General features: G+C 44.2%; 1 protein-coding gene across 5 annotated transcripts in view; it reads left to right on the plus strand.

Moving 5' to 3' along the window:
* Positions 1–21,818, plus strand: part of PDE8B (phosphodiesterase 8B) — a 225,671-nt gene extending 203,853 nt beyond the window's left edge. For all 5 annotated transcript variants that reach the window (XM_030800342.1, XM_030800346.1, XM_030800360.1 and 2 more), the window contains 10 exons: positions 655–731; positions 2,150–2,314; positions 4,919–4,964; positions 5,343–5,478; positions 6,341–6,539; positions 11,802–12,019; positions 13,359–13,479; positions 15,409–15,576; positions 19,318–19,447; positions 20,020–21,818. In XM_030800342.1, coding sequence (XP_030656202.1) covers positions 655–731; positions 2,150–2,314; positions 4,919–4,964; positions 5,343–5,478; positions 6,341–6,539; positions 11,802–12,019; positions 13,359–13,479; positions 15,409–15,576; positions 19,318–19,447; positions 20,020–20,129 — 1,370 coding nt within the window. In that variant the 3' untranslated portion in view covers positions 20,130–21,818. The remainder of the gene's footprint in view (positions 1–654; positions 732–2,149; positions 2,315–4,918; positions 4,965–5,342; positions 5,479–6,340; positions 6,540–11,801; positions 12,020–13,358; positions 13,480–15,408; positions 15,577–19,317; positions 19,448–20,019) is intronic.
* Positions 21,819–22,004: the final 186 nt, after the last annotated feature.

Raw genomic sequence — 22,004 nt, forward strand, 5'->3', positions numbered from 1 at the left:
TGCTTTTCAAGTCAAGCTTCTACCCTTGGTATCTTAAACCAAGTATAAACATTAACTATTCAGAAAAATAAAAGATTTTCTAAAAAATGAAAGCTTCTGTAGATTTGAACTAGACCTTCCATGGGTTTCTGGGAGTTAAGAGCCTAAAGGCATGGGCAGGCGGAGTGACTGGCCCTAATTCAGACTGAGAATGGGCTCAATCCTCCGCCCTGACCCTAACCATGAACTGCCTCCCCTCTCAAGCTGGCTGCACAGTCATCTGGTTACACGGCCAGCAGCTTAGGACTGAAAGTCATGGAACTGCAAAAGTTGGGTTTGGGTGACTTGGGGGAAAGTGAGCCCTGTGGGGGTCATTAAGCTGTTGGAATGAGGCCTTTTTGGGACCTCGTCAACCTTCTCTGAAATTCCCCTTGTGGACTTGGGGCTCGCCAAGCCCTCCTGCCTCCAAAGTTCCAGGCCAGATCGCCTTTCCAGACTCAGGCAAGTAGCGGTTGGGCTATCAGCCTTGGCAGAAGAGATGGGTGAATTCATGGCTTTTTAGGTGGGAGGGTGGTCCTGTGAGAAGTGGGCCCTGGTCCATGAAGGGACTCCTTTGCTGCACTTAGCCACACTGAGCCACCGGAAGTGGACACAGCTTTCTTGCCTTCTCTCCAGCACCAAGCCTGCAGAATCGTCGCTATCCGTCCATGGCGAGGATCCACTCCATGACCATCGAGGCTCCCATCACAAAGGTGAGTGGTGGCTGCTGCCTGCACTCTGCAGTCAGGGGCCCTCACACAGGGCTGTGCTCTGAAAATACATCGCACTGACATCATGGAGCTCAGTCTAGTGGAAGAAGCAAATAACAGGCAAATAAACACGTAACAAATAAACACCTCGTCCCAAGTCACAATCAGGGCAGTGAAGGAAAACAACCGGGTTCTGTGAGAGAAAATTAGAGTAGGTTGGAGGAGAAGGGGTGGTCAGGGAAACTCTCAGTCATGTTTGAGGCAAGTCTTGAAGCATAAGATGTTACTCAGGAGAAGAAGGAAGAGAAGACTCCAGGTAGCAGGAACAGCAAGGGAAAAAGCACTGCGATGGGCAAAGAGGGACTGGAACATTTAAGGAGCTGAAAGAAAGTCGGAGTGGCCGGAGCTTGGTAAGCAGGTGAGAGAGGAGGAGGATGTAGGTTGTACAGGGCTCAGCTCATTCTGGACAGCAGGGACATAGTTAGGAGTTTATATCTTAGTTTATGTGCACTGGAAACCATTGAAGAGTTTCAGGTGTGGGGTGGGTAATGTGACCAGATATGTTTGTTGAAAAGAACACCTAGCTTCTGTGCAGAGAATGGATTGGAGGTGGCAAGAGAACAGGTCAGTTAGGGGGCTATTCTAGAAGTAGCTGAGCTAGAATTATAGCTGTGGAGGTGGAGAGAAATGAATAGATCAAGAAATATTTTGAGGCAGACCAACAGGACTTGGCGATGAATTATATTGCCAGGGTAGGGAGAGGAATGAGGAAAAGTATTATGTCAGGCATGGCCCTCCCAGGTTTTTGGTGTGAGCATGAGGTGCTTTCTTGATAGAAAGTGACATGAGGTAGAAGTGCTTTCTTTTGCAGTGTAGAAACCACAGAAGGTGAACAGCTTTTGTCTTCGATTTTTTTGTTGTGTTTCTGTGCTTTCTGTGGGGAGAGGGGAACAAGACCATAGTTTAGTGTTAGACCTGTGAGATATTCCAGTAGGTATGTCAGGTAGGGAATTGAATGTACAAGCCTGGAGGTCAAAGGAAGTTGAGGGCTGGGAGGTATATCGAAAGTCCCTAGCTATAGGTGTCCAAAGTTGTGGAGACAAAATATCATTTCTGGAAGCGAGAGAGAGAGAGGGGCCCAGAACAGATCTCTGAGCAACTCCAATCTGTAGAGGAGAGCCAGGGGAGGTGAATCCGCAAGGGAGCCTGGGGAGGCCTACTCACTGAGGTAGGAGAACATTCACCAGGAGCCGGCAGGGAAAAAAGCATGCTTCGGGAAGAAGGGCGGTGCCGTGAAAGCACTGGTCATTTTGAATAAGAGGTGGTTACCCACTGATTTCTTTTGGATTCTGGGCATATATATGACTTTTGGGAAGTAGAACCCTATTATCCTCAGATGTATTCTTTCTTCACTCCCTTAGGTTATAAATATAATCAATGCGGCTCAAGAAAACAGCCCAGTCACAGTAGCGGAAGCCTTGGACAGAGTTCTAGAGATTTTACGGACCACAGAACTGTACTCCCCTCAGCTGGGTACCAAAGATGAAGATCCCCACACCAGTGATCTTGTTGGAGGCCTGATGACTGTGAGTGATGAGGCAAAACCTGAAAAGCAAGAGAGGTGTCCGGGGCCTCTAGAGTGCAGCTGATGTGGAAACTGTTACCTGTGGTTGCAGAAGTACCTGTTATATAGACTAACGTTAGCATAACCAGAAGCAACTGCATCGGAATTTATGTATAACATGTGCAGTGGTATTTGAGTGACTCTTGCATTTGTCTTTCCACGAGGCTGGCCTAACATAGCCATGGGGACAGTGTTTCAGAATTCCTATGACTGCAGGGAGTCATTGGGCAACTGATGGAGGGCTCAATGTGCAACATGGGGCTTTGCAGGCTCTTGATTATTCCTGCTTTCCCTTGATCTGGTATAGTATTGGATTTCATTTCCATGGACCTCAGACTCCTCATGTAATGAAAGGGTTTATTGTTAGACTATAGCATTTAATCTTAACTATAGAATCCTTTATTTAAAGTTTGTATAGAAGTTCCATTTATAAGGTAAAAGCAGACTGGGGCTGTTCTGGCTCAGGTAGGGGAAGGGGAGAAGGAACCTCTCACTGCCACATTCCAAAAAGAACCATTTACACCACCAAGAGTAGCTGGTTTCTAGGGACTCATCCTGTTCTAGTGTTTTGCTGTGATCTATTTGGCTTTCATAATTATCTATCAGCAAGTAAAGAGAAGGAAAAAAATTCAAATTATTTATTTGAGTTCCCCATCAGAGTCTGAAGCTAGAATTCTTTAGAAAAAAAGTCCAGAAGTCATGTATGAGTTTGACTTTGAAGGTTTCTGTCCAGCCCTGCCGTCAAATGCTGAATGTTGACTGGCTTTCCCCTCCATTCTCCACCTGGAACTTGAGGGCCTCCTTGTTTCTTTCTTGCCCCTGGGCTGGCCTGTTAACTCCATCTAATGCAGTGCAGACCTCAGCTTCTAGGCAGCACTGCCAAGGGCTCTGCAAGAAGGTGGCCACCGCAGAGCTGCAGTGGGAGGGGTCTGGTTCTGGGAGCAAGCCATGTTCCCTCCCTCCCCTGCTACTGATGCAGGACAGGCAAGTCCGCAAACTGGGGCTCAGCCAGGGAGGGTTCTTGGCTTCACCCAGGAAATAATTCAAGGGCAAGCTGGTGGTGTTAAACAGCAACTTCTATTGAAGCAGCAGTTGTACTGCAGCGACAGAGGGACTGCTTGCTGCTTGCAGAGTGGGGCTACCCCATGGGCAGTGTGCCCCTGGTAGCAGCTCAGAGGCAGTGCTGCACTCATCTTTGTATCCACTTTTCATTACATGCAAATGAAGGGGAAGTTTTTGCAGATATTTCTAGAATGAGGGTGGTAACTTCTGGGTTGTTGCCATGGAAAGGGTGGAAATGTCTGGGTGTTGCCATGGCAACGGTAAACTGGCATGCTGGTGGGCATAGCTTATGGGGAGGTGCTTCTGCCCTGTTCTACCTAGTCCTCAATTTGGCCCCATGTCCGAGTCCCTCCTCCTACCTCACTGCCATACCATCGTGGGTTTCCTCTCCAGAGGATGCTGTGAGGAACCAGTGAGTGATTCCATCTCAATTTTACGTGGTTTTGGGGAAGCAGAGCGAGAGAAGAGCAAGGAAAACCAAGAATCTCTTGCCATACACACCTTAGAGGCAGGACAATTGTGGCTGTTGTTACTTCTGTATTTACTCAATTTTTAAAATTAAGCTTTTGGCCTAAAGATCCAACATGTAACTTCAGGGGAGTCCTTTGTTAATTAATACTACTTTAAACCTTAGCACACATCGTCTGGGAATGACAAGCATTTATTTTATTTTATTATTATTATACTTTAAGTTTTTAGGGTACATGTGCACAACGTGCAGGTTTGTTACATATGTATACATGTGCCATGTTGGTGTGCATTTCTAAATGACTTTTAAGCAAAGATCTAGATAATTTAGGTACTCAGAGATCGAAGGTGGAGGGAAGGAAAGTGAGATTCAGGAACACTTGGGGACTAGTTCAAGAGCCAGGACATGGCCAAGCATTGGAATTTCGTCCACTCTCTTAACACTGCATCTCCGAGGACCTCAAGCCCAGAAACTCTTCTTTAAAAGGCAAGCAGCAATGCTCATGTTTCAAAACATAAAATACAACTGGGGAAAAATTAGTTGGGATATTAGTTAAAAAATAGCTCAATCTTTTTAAAACTTTATATTAGAAGGTAATCCCCTAAATATGGCTGATGGCTTCAACTCCTCAAAATGTAAGTCTAAAAACACAATTAACACAGTCCCTCTGAGGGTGAGGGGGATCCCATCAAGATCTGAAGCAAGGTCACTCCTGTGATTTCGCCTGTGTAGCTTGAAAATGCCAGGAGAAGAAGATGGCCTCATAACAGAGTCAACCCACAGCTCACCGTGAGTCCTGACACAGTCACATCCACTCTATCCCAGTTCTCCACTTTCTGGGGCTAATAGTTACAGAAGGGAGAGTATCATCTGTCTTACAACTGTTCTGATTTAATTTTGAGCTTTGCTTCCACTTAGACTTCCAGATTGGTTGGGTTATTCAGGATTCAAATCTCTTTCACTAATAAAAAAAAAAAAAAAGAGAATGATAATGGATATAAAGCATGCTTCTAACAGGCTCTTCCTTTATTCCAGGATGGCTTGAGAAGGCTGTCAGGAAACGAGTATGTGTTTACTAAGAGTAAGTTTTCATCTATCTACTTGTTACTGTAACCTGTCTCCAGCCTGTGCTGTCCCCACTGTTGTGATTATTGTTCTGGGAGCTGTTACTTCCAGCTCGTCCCATTTGAGTTTAAGCATCAATATGGTCTATATTTAAAATTTGTCTCCTAATTAAAATTACTTCTCTGAGCACAGTTAGAGTAAGAATTGCAAATCTCTATACATTTAAACAGAGTTAAAGTGAATTATTTTTCTATTTGAGGGTCTTGAAGTTCAATAACAGAAAAATCAGGTACAAGACTTTTTTTCTAGTAGTAACCATGAAGATGATGACAGACACCCGGGCACTCAAGATTCCACAATTAACCAGCCTCCCCCATCCCATCTGTTTGCTCAGATGTGCACCAGAGTCACAGTCACCTTGCAATGCCAATAACCATCAATGATGTTCCCCCTTGTATCTCTCAATTACTTGATAATGAGGAGAGCTGGGACTTCAACATCTTTGAATTGGAAGCCATTACGCATAAAAGGTATGTGACTTCTCTGGCTGAAGGCAGAGCAGGATTGATGGCTATGCCCAAACTCACATTTGGAAACTTTGAGGGAGACGTGTTTTTGCTGTGAGAGACCTCACGGGTTCTGGCTCTCATGCCATGTTAGAGTAGTGTTGAATGAGCAGAGAGGCTGTGGCCCCTGAGTGAGATCCTTTGTGGAGAGTATTAGTAAGATGTGGGATCTGCCTGAGTATCCACAGCTCCCTCCTTTGTGCTAGTGAGCCAAGAGTTCTAAGAATCCTCAAACTTGTCGAAGCTCTACCCTACAGAATGGAATTGAGAGCACTATAGGTTTTTTTTTTCCTGATCCATCCTGTAGGCAGAGGAAAGATTAGATAACTAAAAGGTCTTTTTCTAAACTAGGAGAAGGCTGTTTCTTCCCAGGGGTGTTGATCTGTTGGATATCAATGATTCTCACTTGTAACGTAAATAAGTAACAGGACTCTAAATGATAGGACTTTGGGACCATCCAAGCTGTTTCTTTAGGCTTAGTCACTTCCTTAGGGGGCATAAATAAAGTGCAAGGTTAATGTGGAAGTGGGGATGGAGAGGGACTTCCAGGCTCATTTCTAGGTTGTCAGAGCCACTGAGGGGCCTATGATTTAGAGACCATCTGGAAATAATTTGGATGTACTACCATGAAGCATCTATTTGCAAAGAGGTGGTTGGTAAGAAGGAGAGATCCTACCACCTAATTTTTAGAGGAGATGCTTTTAAACCCCTGTGTGTGTGAAGCTATCATCAGAAGAAAAATGTTTCCATGCCCCACTATCATCAAAGAAAACAGTTTCTGGGCCAGTGAATACAATGAGCCAGGGTGGGTTTTCCTATTTTTCAGGCCATTGGTTTACCTGGGCTTAAAGGTCTTCTCTCGGTTTGGAGTATGTGAATTTTTAAACTGTTCTGAAACCACTCTTCGGGCCTGGTTCCAAGTGATCGAAGCCAACTACCACTCTTCCAATGCCTACCACAACTCCACCCATGCTGCCGACGTCCTGCACGCCACCGCTTTCTTCCTTGGAAAGGAAAGAGTAAAGGTAGGATTTTGATATCATGACCTAGTTTCCTGCCTGGATTGGAGATCCAAGAACTTAATCTTAGTAAATACATTAGGCAAACAGCTGTTCTGCAACCAAGTTGACAGCTTTTTAAAAAAAAATTTTTTTGTTGCCGAATCGACTAGTCACTTTGGTGTTGTAAAGACATGGACTTTCTGCTAGCCCTCCCCTCCTCCAAATACTTAAAATAATAATTACATCACCACAGAGACTCCTTTAATATGCATGGCAGATCATGAACCTATTTGCCAAATGTTAGCTAGGAGCTGTGTTACTGGCTTGCAGGACAGAACTTAATTATTACAGCAAATGGTTACTAGATCTATAGGTTAAATTTTAGTATCAGGATTTGGCCATTGGTAGATTACAATCCAGATATTAATAATAGCCATTCCGCATTCTACACTGATTCACATACGTTTATGTTTGTGTTTTGTGTAGGTGTGAATGTGCCTATCTGTATATTAATGACTTTTGCATAATTCTGAAAGAGTTCCATATCCCTTAGTCTTACAGTTCAATACTGTCATGTACCACTGCTGATTTGTAGGGCAGCCCTAGGAACCCCTTGCCCTTTACATAAGGGCAGCCCTATTTAAAGCTGGCAAGAGATCCCCATCTCTCATCCTCCCCAGCTACCATCACTTGCACACCAAAGCTTATACATTCTTTTGCTACAACTAGAACTAAAACTTAAATTTTAAATACCCCTGGGAGAAGTGCCATATGGGGATTGAAATTCACATCAATCTGTAAATGCCTGACATTAGATCATTTTCTTAGAACAGGTGTTGATGAGGGATTAAGATCCTAGGTACTTAAGAGCTATAGTGAGACAGGTAGAAGCAGAAATGGCATGAAAACAGGAAGGGGGATGTGGGTAAGGTTTTCTTTTCAGTTTTGCCAACAGCATCCTGATACTTATTCACTTTCATCAGCAAGGAAACAATGTAGCCCAAGAATGATGCTTTTGAATAATTTTGTCTTCTACTTTTAGAAAACTAATAGTGATATCAACCTATGTTTCTATAACACCTTTCTTTGAGGAGCGAAAACACCCTGGATTCCTACCACAGGTTCATGCTCCTCTTTTTAAAATTTTTTTATTTTTTTGAGATGGAGTCTTATACTGTTGCCCAGGCTGGAGTGCAGTGGCACGATCTCAGCTCACTGCAAACTCCACCTCCCAGGTTCCAACAGTTCTTCTGCCTCAGCCTCCTGAGTAGCTGGGACTACAGGTGTGGGCCACCACGCCCAGCTAATTTTTTTTTGTTGTTGTTTTTTGGTATTTTTAGTAGAGACAGGGTTTCACCATGTTGGCCAGGATGGTCTCAATCTCCTGACCTCGTGATCCACCCGCTTCAGCCTCCCAAAGTGCTGAGATTACAGGTGTGAGCTGTGCCTGGCCCATGCTCCTCTCTTTTTATACCACATGATATTTCACAGCTGAAGCCACGTTACCAGTTGAGAACAGCACCCAACTCATTAATGCCAAGACCAAGGTGATCAATAGCCTCTGCAGTCTTGAGTTAGAGGTAAACCTCACTCAAGCGGAACCACTCTAGGAAAACATTGATTAAATCTTTGGTAAATTAGGGAATGCTTAGTAACTTGATCATATCTTACTATCCTCCTCCAAAATATGTTTCTTTAAATTGTGAGTTCTGCTAGTGTATTTGGAGTCTGATTAGATTTCTCAAATGACAGCAATAGAAACAAATTTAAGATTGGACAGAATATGTTTACAATTCAAAAAACATTTTCTCGGCCGGGCGCGGTGGCTCACGCTTGTAATCCCAGCACTTTGGGAGGCCGAGGCGGGCGAATCACGAGGTCAGGAGATCGAGACCACGGTGAAACCCCGTCTCTACTAAAAATACAAAAAATTAGCCGGGCGTGGTGGCGGGCGCCCGTAGTCCCAGCTACTCGGAGAGGCTGAGGCAGGAGAATGGCGTGAACTCGGGAGGCGGAGCTTGCAGTGAGCCGAGATTGTGCCACTGCACTCCAGCCTGGGCGACAGAGCGAGACTCCGTCTCAAAAAAAATAAAATATTAAAAAAAAAAATTAAAAAAAAATTTTCTCATGCTGGCAGCCCCTGCCAGAGAATCAGAAAACTTAGAGCTGCGAGGAAGCTTGGAGAACTGAGCTGGAAGGGGTTTCTGTGCTCAGAGGTTTGGTTACCTGCCTGTGATCACTGGTGGGTCCATCCATCATGAGGTGCTTCCAGAAAGATTTACTCCTGAGGCCTCTTCTACCAGGTCTGCTGGCACTGACAAAGAGGGTCAGGAAGTATTTTCTTACCTCTCTTGTGTCATCTGTCACCCCTAATTTCTTTGTGATAAACCTTTTTTTTTTTTTTTTTTTTTTTTTGAGATGAAGTCTCACTCTGTCACCCAGGTTGGAGAGCAATGGCGCGATCTTGCCCACTGCAACCTCTGCCTCCCAGGTTCAAGCAATTCTCCTGCCTCAGCCTCCCGAGTAGCTGGGATTACAGGCACATGCCAAGCCCAGGCTAATTTTTGTACGTTTAGTAGAGATGGGGTTTTGCTATGTTGGTCAGGCTCATCTCGAACTCCTGACCTCAGATAATCCACCTGCCTCAGCCTCCCTAGCTGCTGGGATTACAGGTGTGAGCCACTGCTTCCAGCCAGGCTAAAATTCTTAATATCACTATGACAAAGCATGCCTAACCCAGCTGTAGAGCTAGCATGCCCAGGGCTAACAGCCCCTTCAGTTGGTGACAGACCCCATCCTCTCCCCGTGTTACCCAATTCCAGAGAACTATTCCAAGTGGAGAAGCCAGGATAACAAGCATTCCTTTATTAGTATCTGGGCATACATGAATATTTATCCTGAATAAGAAACTATTTGAAAGGCAGATCTAGAATGAAACCCTTCTGGCCAACTTTCCTCAGCGTGATCCAGATCTACTCCTACTGGTTAAAGAGGGAAAAAACTATGCAGAGGTAACTGCGCCTCCACGGGACTAGAATTTCGCCAGTTGTGGGTTTGGTGGGGTTTTCTTCCATGGACACTTCCTCCTCGACATAGGGCCTTGCTACTCTCCTCTGCTAGTGAGCTAGCCTGTCTTCCTTCCCTACCTCCCAGCCATTTCTGGTCTGACAAGGCCTTGTTGGTGCCCACCTAAACTGCAGGACCCATTATTGGCATCTTTGTAAAAGTCCCTGAGGGCATGGTTTAAATCAGTGTTAGCTGGAAGGAAAGGCATGTTTCTTCTAGTGCTATTTATGTTTTCTACCCCAGTTAATTGAATCTATTTCATTGAAGAATTAAAAAATAAACAGGCCTGAGACTCCAAGCAGGATTGAACATACCACAGGGGCACTAGCTGGAGGCCCAGAGATTGGGCCCTGTGGGTTCTCACTGCTCGGGTACAGTCAGTGAAGGTGGAGCCCAGGTTGGGGCTGTCCTGGGTCCTGAGCTTGGAGATCGCTGAACGTAACCTGCAGGTGACCGTGGCCTCTCCTGAACAGCAGTGAAATGGGCCAAATAGTGCTTGCTTGCCCTGGGCACTGCAGAATCAATCTCTGAGAACAGCTAAGAAGAGTAACTTCTGCTGTCCCTATTCAGGAAGGCTAGTTGTGTTGATTGGAGTCACCCCAGGGTTGCTCACCTGCTCCATGGGGTCAGCGTTGGGAATGGAAATGACTCCCTTCTGGTGGAGACAGAGCTTTCGGGGAAGGCTGCTAAACCAACACAAGCACGTGCAGCCCCTTGGCCATCAGGGTGCCGTTGCAGGACAGGGCTGAGCTACAGGTTCCCCTTCTTCACCTGAGCAGCAGCTCTTCCTCCTGTAGGCCTAGGAGAGCAAATTTTGGGAATACCAAAAATGATGACCTCCCCACCCCCCACATCCTGGGGACCACTTTCCCTCTCACTCACTATCCCTTCAGCCACAATGATGTTGCTTACGTTTCCTGAACAGACCTTTTTTGTTTGACTTCAGGAACGTCATGCAGGCTTTTCTTTCTGCCTGGAATTGCCCTCTTGCTGCTTGTTGCCTGGACAATTCCTGCTTCTCCTTCAGTCTCAGCAGAAAAATCACTTCCTTGGAAGTGACCACCCTCGAGATTTATGTTATCCAATATGGTAGCCATCAGCCTCTCATGGCTGCTAAATAAAATTTAAAATGCAGTTCGTCAGTTGTACTGGCTACCTTTCAAGTGTCCAGTAGCTGCATGCGACTAGGAGTTACTTCATCAGATAGCACAAATAGAACACATTCCTGTCATGGCAAAAAATACATTGGACAGTGCTGCCCTAAACTAGACCAGGCCTCATGGTTATACTCCCAAAGCATCTGTACTTTCCTTCTTAGCACGCCTCACAGCAAGTTACTTCTGTTTGTGTTTTTAAATGTATTTGTCTTTCTCCCTCTACATTACAAACTCCATTGTGCAGACTGTGCCAGTGTTAATCATCGTTGCAGCTCTGGCACTATGCAGTGATAACTGGTACCTGGTAGGCACTCAATGAATAATAAATTCCTAGTACAACATCTCTTACATAACAGTAGCCCATCTGATAACTCCCTCCTAAAGCTGCAGGCTCAAAAACACTTGTATCCCCGGATGCTCTGGTTTGTTTCTTTAATTACATAATGAGAGCTTTCGAATTAGGGTTTCCCTTTTTGCCTTTGCTGCCTGCTAGCCCAAAGCTGCATTTTGTTCTTGTTTGCAAGAACCCCCTTAGCCTTAATTTTCCTGGCGAAGTTATTCTTCTTCCCCTTGGTCGTCTTTTACTGCTTGGTCCTCTTTTTCTTGGTACTCTTTTACAGCGCTAGTCATTTCACCATTGTATGAATAATTTTGTTGTATCTGAGCCATTTGCTACCAGCACACTCAAAATCTTTTCAGAACCAGGCAAATTGGTAATAGTTGTGATCACAGGCCACTTTCTGCTGTGGCAGAAATACCATACAGTGGGCAATTCAAACGGCTTGTTTGGCCTCTTCCTGCAGAAGCAGCTGATGGCCCCTGGAGAAAGAATTAAGCATCTGTTGTAACTGTGGCTCAGGTTTCCCTCCAGATAACAGACAGCACGGTAAAGCGATGCTGCATGTCAGAGGCCGCCTCTCCACATCTAGGTCAGAAGGCTCAGCTGGCTAAAAACGTTCTGAAAATCTCAAATCCCCTGACCCGACCCTCCACACAGACAAGGATGGCTGTGGGTCTCCAAGATCCAGTGGGTAATGCTCAACCTTGCCTCCCCGTATCCCAGGGCAGCCTCGATCAGCTGGATGAGGTGGCAGCCCTCATTGCTGCCACGGTCCATGACGTGGATCACCCAGGAAGGACCAACTCTTTCCTCTGCAATGCAGGCAGCGAGCTTGCTGTGCTCTACAATGACACTGCTGTTCTGGAGAGTCACCACACCGCCCTGGCCTTCCAGCTCACGGTCAAGGACACCAAATGCAACATTTTCAAGAATATTGACAGGTTTGTTGTGCTTGGGCTCCTGGGCTCAGGTTTGTGAAGTTTAAGTGGGAAACTCAGTTTTCCCAAATACTTAGTTTCCTCTTAGGGGAAAGGGAAAATAATAGCTGTCCCACTGTATCAGATGATAAAATAACCTTGCCCTTAACCTAATTTGACTTTTCAGACTGCCTTTATGTTTTGAAATCTCATTTGGTCTTCAGTGAGTTCATAAAAATGTTTTATACACTGCAGAACACTACATAAATATTGATTGTATTATTACTAAGTACACCAGATATTTTTACCCTCCTACGAGGACATCCTGTCTTTTGTGTAACTCGAGGAGAATGTATCCACCCCCATCTTTCCCTAGCTCAATTTCTGGCCGCTTAAAATACTCCCTCATGAGTAGGTCCCACAGAGCGGGAGCACGAAGGGTTGGGCAGGTTCCCCCAGCCCCGCATTCTCCTCTGATGAGAGTGGGTTATATGTGAGCAGGTCCTCTTGCCTGCCAGCACCTTGCAGTCAGGCTGTGGGTATTTCCCACACAGCACCAGCCAGGCTGGTGCACAGATGCCTGGGAAGGGGGCAGTGTACAGAGAGCATGGAGCTCACTCGGGCCTCAGGAATGCTGGTCTATGAGAACCTATTGGTTTGGTCTCCAGAAAACTGGGAAGACATGGAAATGAGTTATTCCAGCTTTGGCTTCAGTTTCATCAGTATCGAGGATGAGTTTTTAAACTTTTGCAGAAAAAATTCTTTCCAGTAGCCAATTTTATTCAAGAGGCATTCTGGCTCTTGAAGTTAGAAAACGACAACAGAATTGGATGGTTAATTTGGGGCAGGGTTGTTGCTTCATTCATTACAATTTCTATCTGCTGCAATCTAGAGAATTACTTATTAACAGGAAAGTCTTCCAATGCCATCAGTGAAAGAGGCCGTGGCCATCCTGTGCGATGGGAATCCCTGTGTTTGCACAGAGTGCAGTGGGCCAGCTTATGTGGCTGCCGTGCCAGCCTGCCATTTCCTGCCACCTTACTGTTTTGATGTTCTCAAGGGAAGGGAGAGGGGAATCACCTTGTCAGATAAATGTCTACCATGCGACAGGTACCTTCTCTCTTTTTTAAAATACTCATAAATCACATAAGGGTCAGCTATCACTGGGGAAAATGGAATAGCATCTGCAGGTCTTGCTTACTGGGAGGACGAGCAGGTAAACTCTTCTTGTGATCTGCACACATTTCTTAACTCTGTGCCCCAGCTTCCTCCTAGGTTGTGAGGAGTGTAGTGAAATGGTGGCAGAATAGTTATAATTCGAGACACGCTGTGAACAAGCCCCTTTGTCTTCTGGTTATTTTAGGAACCATTATCGAACGCTGCGCCAGGCTATTATTGACATGGTTTTGGCAACAGAGATGACAAAACACTTTGAACATGTGAATAAGTTTGTGAACAGCATCAACAAGCCAATGGCAGCTGAGGTGAGTACTGCTTTCCATGCCATAAGGCGCATCCAAGTACATTTCCATAAGAGCCTGCTCTGGCCCTGCAGCATTTTCTCTCCCACTCAGATGCAAGGTGGTTATTTGCTTGGAGTTGGTAAAGGGCTGAAAGGACTGGCCACTTGTTTTCCTTGGGGATGAGAATAAACTGTGTCCACAGCAACTCTGAGCTCCTTGAAAGAAAGGCCCTGAGAAAAAGCCAGTACTGACCAAAAAAGCTAGGCCCAAAGAATATGGAAGGAGCCTCAGACGAGCAGAGACTGGCATAAATGGTGGTATTTTAGAGAATCTAAAGCCTTTACTTCTCTGTTCACTGAGCTCTTGGAAAACCTCAAAGTTGGAGGGTGTTTTAAAAAACAATGTTCCTGATTCACATTAAAAGCATACCGGTACCTGAAGACTATCATAAAACTGGGAGTGACTGGAAAGCAGATGCATTTATTGTGTTTTCCTTTTTTAAAACCTACTCATGTACCTTGGACCTGCCTTAAGGTCCTTACCAATGTGGGTTTTAGGAACATGAAACAGAAGGTTCACACCTAATAAGATCCACTGTTCTCTGAAGCCATGAAGCTGTTCATAACCCCATAAAGGTAGAAAAGCTTTCCGCTCATTCCTGTTGGGCAGCAGAGGTTGGCAAACTGGATGAATGTGAATGATCATCATGAGGAACTTGATCACTAAGGAGATTGTGTGTGTAGACCCATCCCATGACCAGTCTGGATGGAGGGACAGTGTCTACCTCACCTATTTAAGCCCCTTCCCCCAGGGATTCCACAGCACACCAGAGCCCTCTCCTTCCACAGAGGACTTACAGGAGCAAGGATCTGGGGATTTAGAGAAGGAAAAGTACAGAGATTCATAGAACTTTAGAACTGGGAAGGTCATCCACCCACGTAAGCCCCCAACTCTGCACTGAAACTTACTATTAACTGCAGTATTTATAGTAAACAGTATTACTTTGATAAGTAATCAAAAACCTCCAGAACATATTCTGCCCATTGATAGTCTAACAAATAGGTCCAGTCTTAAACCCCCCAAATGTCATGCGGCCTTTTGGCTTGGCAGAGCTCTGGAGACCTAATTGTTTTCATACAATCAATTTGATGGTGTCTTTAAAAGTGGAGAATAACAATCTTTCAGGTTCTATGTAAATGGCCTGTGATGTGTGTACCAACTCGTGTCCTGGCCACATGGCTCAGGACACTGACATCACCACTAGGTGTGGACCAGTCTTTCTAAACATGGCTGAACACACCTGCTCCTGACCACTTCCTAGTCCAAGGACCCCCACACCTACCTGGCTCACTTACCAGCCAGTCAGAAGAACAGCCAAGAAAACACGTGTGGACACATGCCTTAGGAGAACCAAAGTGCGAGGGAGTTGGGTGAGTTGGGGGTGGGACAGGTCATAGGAGGGAGGGAGCTGGTAGGTGTTAGTAGTAGAAATCAAGAAATAATTGAAGGGTTACATGTATGTGCGACTGCCCTACTTTAAATGGATTAAAGTAGCTAAAAGCTCTGCTTTTACACATTTTTTTTTTTAAACTGGGAGAAATTTCCTCTAAGATTACATATCAAATTGCCCAAAATAAAAACAAAACTGCTGTAGCAGTTACCTCTAGGGACGAAAATCGATATGGGGGTAGACAGGTGGTGACAGGGACTTTCAACTTTCAAACTCTGTGTGTGTGTATTGCTGAGTGTCTTTTAAGGCTGTATGAGTATATTCTTTTTTTAAAGAATGTCGGTATATTATATATGGAATTTGAAAAAGGAAAAGCTGCCTTCGCTGAGTCCCAGTCCCACCTGTGTGCTCGGTGATCACCGTCGAATGCCTGGTGAGTTAGCCCTTGTGGGCTTCACCATCATCTTGAGCCAACCCTGATCTGACCATCTGTTTTCCAGATTGAAGGCAGCGACTGTGAATGCAACCCTGCTGGGAAGAACTTCCCTGAAAACCAAATCCTGATCAAACGCATGATGATTAAGTGTGCTGACGTGGCCAACCCATGCCGCCCCTTGGACCTGTGCATTGAATGGGCTGGGAGGATCTCTGAGGAGTATTTTGCACAGGTGCGCCATCTTTCCAGGGAAGCTCCACTTCCCCTCCGGGAATGGGAACTAGGTCATGGAACTCCTGGGGGATTCTTCAGCTGAGTAACTTTTTACCAATTAGTTAACCACTCCTCCCTGGAAGAAAGCAGCTTACCCCCACCTGGGGTAGACTTCTGCTTCCTTCAGGAGCTGACTGATGGGGCCGATCACTAACCAGAGTCTCTTGAGAAGGGGGATAAACTGAGCCTTTGGAAGTAACTTTTCATCTTCAGTTTGCTGGATCCAGAACTTGCACAAAAACTGAGAAATCTTCCATTCATTCACTAGGTTATTCCTGGGTGTCTCCATGGCGCGTTATGGGAACACAGGCATTAGTGAAGACATCGCGGCCACGGGGAGTTCCAGTCCAACAGGGGAGAGATGTAGACAGGTCCACGTGTTAGTAAAAAATGAAGTGTATCTCAAGGAAGTTTATGTTAAGTGCTACAGGAGTTCAGAGAGACTTTTTTCTAGATAAAAGGGGGGCTACAGAAATGGGGGAATAGGAAAAGACTTTCTGGAAGAACAAAGCATTCTGAGCAAAATTAACAAAGGGAGGGGAAATAGAATTTTTATATAAAGAGAAGAGCAATATGTAGTTCACTTTAACCGTGTCAGCGTAAAGAGTTAAAGGAGAGAAATCTAGAAAGCAGTAGACTGTAAATGGACATGTGAAAACAGCCCTACTTCCAGAGAAGAGACTCTAAGCACTGATGGGTGTGTGGGTGACAAGTAGCCACAAGTAGTGAATTTTGTGGGGTCTGCGTGGCTGAAATGTACTATGGAGGCAGGATAAATAAGGGCAGGATAAAGAATAGATGATGCCTAGGAAGACTGGGAAGGGGAGTGGCCAGCAGAGGACCCAGTATGTTTAAGATTTGGGGGTACATGTGTAGGTTTGTTAAAAGGGTATATTGCTGATGCTGAGGTTTGAGCTTCTAATGACCCATGGCTCAAGTAGTAAACATAGTACCCAATAAGTAGTTTTTCAACCCTTGCCCCCCTCCCTCCTTTTGAAGTCTCCAGTGTGTACTGTTTCAGTTTCTGCCACTGTGTGTACCCAATGTTTAGCTCCCACTTCTAAGGAAGAACATGTGGTATCTGGTTTTCTGTTTCTATATTACTTCACTTTAGGATAATGGCCTCCAGCTCTAGTCATGTTGCTGCAAATGACATGACTTCATTCTTTTTTATGGCTGCATAGTATTCCATGGTAGATATGCACCGCATTTTCTTCATTCAGTCCACCAATGATGGGCACCTGGGTTGATTCCATGTCTTTGCTACCATGAATTGTGCTGTCATAAACATGCAAGTACAGGTGTCTCTTCAGTAGAATGATTTATTTTCCTTTGGGTATATACCCAGTAATGGGACGGCTGGGTATATAGCAATTTCTATTTTTAGTTCTTTGAGAAATCTCTGAACTGCTTTCCACAGGGGCTAGCTGATCTAACTTATTTCTCACCAACAGCGTGTAAGCATTCCTTTTCTCCACAACCTTGCCAACATCTGTTATTTTCTGACTTTTTAATAGCCATTCTGACTAGTTTGAGATGGTATCTCATTGTCGTTTTGATATGCATGTCTGATTAGTGATGCTGGACTTTTTGTCTGGAGACGGTCTTGCTCTGTTGCCCAGGCTGGAGTGCAGTGGCATGACCTCAGCTCACTGCAACCCTCACCTCCCAGGTTCGAGCAGTTCTGTCTCAGCCTCCCAAGTAGCTGGGACTACAGGTACACGCTGCCATGCCCGGCTAATTTTTTGTATTTTAGTAGAGATGGGGTTTCACTGTGTTGCCCAGGCTGGTCTCGAATTCCTGAGCTCAGGCAATCCGCCTGCCTTGGCCTCCCAAAGTGCTAGGATTACAGGCGTGAGCCACTGCGCCCGGCCTGGACATTTTTTTTGTTTATTGGCTGCTTGTATGTCGTCTTTTGAGAAGTGTCTGTTCATGAAATCCAGTAAGTAGACTGCAGCTTTCTGGGAAGAGAGCCTCTGAATTGAAGAAAAGTAGGACAGGTAGTTCTGAGCTTTCCAGAGAGAAGAACAGGAAGGGAGTGAGGATCAAATGACTCCTTGCACACCAGTGGATATTTTAAGGCTGCTTGATCGACTGACCTGAAATGAGCAAGCCAAGCCAAAAGCTGCTCATCAATGGGCTTCCCCGGACCCACAGAGAGAGGACCTGAAGTACTACTCCTAGTTATTCTCAGTGTGAATGGAGGATGAGACAAATGTGCTTTTAAGTTTTTTGATGTAAGCTTCCTATTTAGGTGTCCTTTTCCCAAAAAGCAATGTACTAATGTTCATAAGCCAGGGTGACCTAAAAATGAAAGTTACAAATGAAGCCTTTGAGCTGGCCTCTGGCTCAATACACCACCAGGAAATGCGGATCTTAATATTCAGCTCAATGAATGATGATGGCCTTACTTTAATGTGTACAATACTCAGATTTCCACACACCTCAAAAGCTGCAAGGCTAATACCCAAGTTTGAACAATCATAGTTTGACAGTCATTCTTTCCAGTGAAAATAATGCTCCATGGATAAAAGCAGCTGGTTCAGCTCAATTCAAGTGCATAAGTGCTTTTCCAAAAGACGACCAGCAGATTTTGGTATGCAGTTCAAGTGTACGTGTACTCCCATTTCATCACATTCATCATACAGAATATTACAAAGACATGTACTTCAAAGGTCAAGATTTAATACAATTAGTAACTCTTACTGCTTCAAAGAGGTAATTCTTAAGTGAAAGTGGTATTTTTTTTTTTCTTTTTTTAATTTGAGACAAGATCTCACTCTGTCACCCACACTGGAGTGCAGTGGCACAGTCCTGGCTCAATGCAGCCTCAAACTCCAGACCTCAAGCGAACCTCCTGCCTTGACCTCCCATATCACTGGGATTACAGGCATGAGCCATTGGGCCCGGCCTGAAACTTTTTTGTTTTTTAAGTGCAAACATGTGGCAGCAAATAATATAATGACTATGGCTATTAATACAGTTTGGTGCTAGTTGATTGAGTCATGCTAAGGTGTTAATAGTTTTACCCACTATTGCTTCTTCTCAGTGTAAATGTCAGTAGTTTTGGTATGAGAATTTGTGTTTGTATGACATTGAACATAGCTTTGACTTTGCGATAATAAAAGCAGATCCCAGAAAAGGGGCTAAGTACCCTTGAGATCGATGTGTCAGGAGATGCTATGGTATCACATAGAAAGAGGCTTGGGGCCAGGCACAGTGGCTCATGCCTATAATCCCAGCACTTTGGGAGGCCAAGGGAGGCAGATCACCTGAGGTCAGGAGTTCAAGACTGGCCTGGCCAATATGGTGAAACCCCTTCTCTACTAAAAATTAGCTGGGCGTGGTGAAGGTGCCTGTATTCCCAGCTACTCAAGAGGTTGAGGCAGAAGAATTGCTTGAACCTGGGAGGCGGAGGTTGCAGTGAACCGAGACTGCACCACTGTACTACAGCTTGGGCGACAGAGTGAGACACTGTCTCAAAAACAAAAGAAAAAAAGAGGCTGGAGAGTGGGAAGACCTGAGTGTAGTCACTGTAGCTCGGCTGACTTATCTAAGTCTGAGGACCTTGCTGAGCCTATTTCTTCATTGAGAAAACTGGATAATGACCCATTTTCACAGCGTTGTTCTGAGAAACAGGATATTACTGTGAAAGTGTCTCGCATGTCCTCCAGCCCTATGTGGTGGTTTTTTCTTACAGACTGATGAAGAGAAGAGACAGGGGCTACCTGTGGTGATGCCAGTGTTTGACCGGAATACCTGTAGCATCCCCAAGTCTCAGATCTCTTTCATTGACTACTTCATAACAGACATGTTTGATGCTTGGGATGGTAAGACAGTTACTGTTTTGTCACCGACAAAGAAAATTTTGTTATGCTTTATTATCTTTAGTGACATAGGGTGAGCCTAAAGGTAAAATATATTTTTTAAAATGTGGCTATCAGCTTTTTGTGGCCAAGTGGGGTGGGGTGCATTCTTTGCATCCCCAGCAGCTGGCACAGAAGCTTGTGTGCAGAAGACTCGATGGATTTTTGATAACTGGATAAACGAGTCTCTGCCTCTTCAAAGGACACGGTGCCAAAGCTTACTGCAATGTTATTCTATCGTTGGAGGAAAACTCTAGAAAGAATGCAAAATGTATTTAGTTTACTCTGAATCAATCACAGGTTCTTCTGATAATGTCACTGATAAGCAGCTTTTCAAAAAGGACCTGTTTGTATTTCAGAAACTAGTGTTTAATGACTTGTCCTCATGCTGTGTGTTCACTTAATAGCCAAAGGCCTCACCCAGGGTGCGCCTCCTCTAATTCTGATCCCAAACTTGTCCCAGACACCCCCAGGCTTATAAATGCTCCTGGGGTCTAAGTTCACAGGCTTCTTTTGATTCTTTTCTGTCTTTGCAGCCTTTGCACATCTGCCAGCCCTGATGCAACATTTGGCTGACAACTACAAACACTGGAAGACACTAGATGACCTAAAGTGCAAAAGTTTGAGGCTTCCATCTGACAGCTAAAGCCAAGCCACAGAAGAGGGCCTCTTGACCTACAAAGGACACTGTGAATCACAGTAGCGTAAACAAGAGGCCTTCCTTTCTAATGACAATGACAGGTATTGGTGAAGGAGCTAATGTTTAATATTTGACCTTGAATCATTCAAGTCCCCAAATTTCATTCTTAGAAAGTTATGTTCCATGAAGAAAAATATATGTTTTGAATACTTAATGACAGAACAAATACTTGGCAAACTCCTTTGCTCTGCTATCATCCTATGTACCCTTGTCAATCCATGGAGCTGATTCACTGTAACTAGAAGGCCACAGGAAGCAAAGCCTTGGTGCCTGTGAGCTCATCTCCCAGGATGGTGACTAGGTAGCTTAGCTAGTGATCAGCTCATCCTTTACCATAAAAGTCATCATTGCTGTTTAGCTTGACTGTTTTCCTCAAGAGCATTGATGTGAAGGATTCATAAGAAGCTTATCTGAACAGATTTATCTAAGAAAAAAAAACGACATAAGTGAAACAACTAGGACCAAATTACAGATAAACTAGTTAGCTTCATAGCCTCTATGGCTACATGGTTTTTCTGGCCGATGGTGTGACACCTAAGTTAGAACACAGCCTTGGCTGGTGGGTGCCCTCTCTAGACTGGTATCAGCAGCCTGTGTAACCCCTTTCCTGTAAAAGAGGTTCATCTTAACAGAAAGTCATCCATGATGAGGGAAAAAGTGGCATTTCATTTTGGGGGAATCCATGAGCTTCCCTTATTTCTGGCTCACAGAGGCAGCCACGAGGCACTACACCAAGTATTATATAAAAGCCATTAAATTTGAATGCCCTTGGACAAGCTTTTCTTAAAAAAAAAAAAAAAAGTTTATATACATGTTTAAAATTTTTATTAAAATCCAAATTTTCTGGGTATAAGCTCATGCAGTATGTTGTGCCATGCACCATCTATACGTAATAGTTCGGGAGGGGATAGGGGAAGTTTCAAGGTTCAGATATTTTTAACCAATCTATATTTGAAATCATGCCATTAGCTTTAACAATGTTAAAATTGTGCGGTGTAAATATATCAGAAAATAGGCATATGGGGAAGCAGTAAATACTATTTTAAGCTATTAATTGTATGCTAAAAGCTTCTAAAGCACAAGTGCATATTTTTATACTGCTCTTTTCACAACTCTGTGATCTACATAAAGTCAGACTTGAGATTTTCCTTTCTCTTTTACCAGCCGATCCTTCCTATGTATTATTATAAATATTAGACTCCGTAAACAAACTTCATTTTTCTTTCTCTGTATTTCATGCTGCATTTTTAAAAGGTATAAACAGAGACTGAAATAATTGAATCAGTAATTACTTTTTTCCAATACAAATTGGAATGCAGAATACTTGGAACTTGTACATGGGGAAAAAATGACTTATCACTAGATAATGTGCCAATGTTTTTTCTATGTTTTGTACCAAAAATGGAAAAATATGACAATTCCATGCAAAGAAATGTATCTAAATTATTTTTGTTAGATGATAAGAGAACTTGCTTGGTCAGGACAGCAGCCAGCTTTGTATTGTAATGCTATATTATGTAAATGTGATGAAAATGTTTTTGTGAAGTACTTGTAACTAAATTCCTACAGCCATTTTTCATTCCCAACAGCTGTTTTTATTTTACTTCTTTGGCCTAAACTTTTCATAATTTCAAATTTGGGGTTTAGTGTCCTTTATTTCATGAGTCACTTTGTTTTCAGAGCACATTAAAAGCAGGATGCCAGAATCCCATATTAAGGACCTAGCTAACCTGCCTAGGCTTCAGAAGCTTGCTCGAGGCAAGGACAGTCTTTTTCTGATCATCTCACTTTCAGTTCTATTTGGTAAGTAACTAACATTTA

Source organism: Nomascus leucogenys, chromosome 2 (genome assembly GCF_006542625.1).
Source record: "Nomascus leucogenys isolate Asia chromosome 2, Asia_NLE_v1, whole genome shotgun sequence".
Taxonomy (NCBI): domain Eukaryota; kingdom Metazoa; phylum Chordata; class Mammalia; order Primates; family Hylobatidae; genus Nomascus; species Nomascus leucogenys.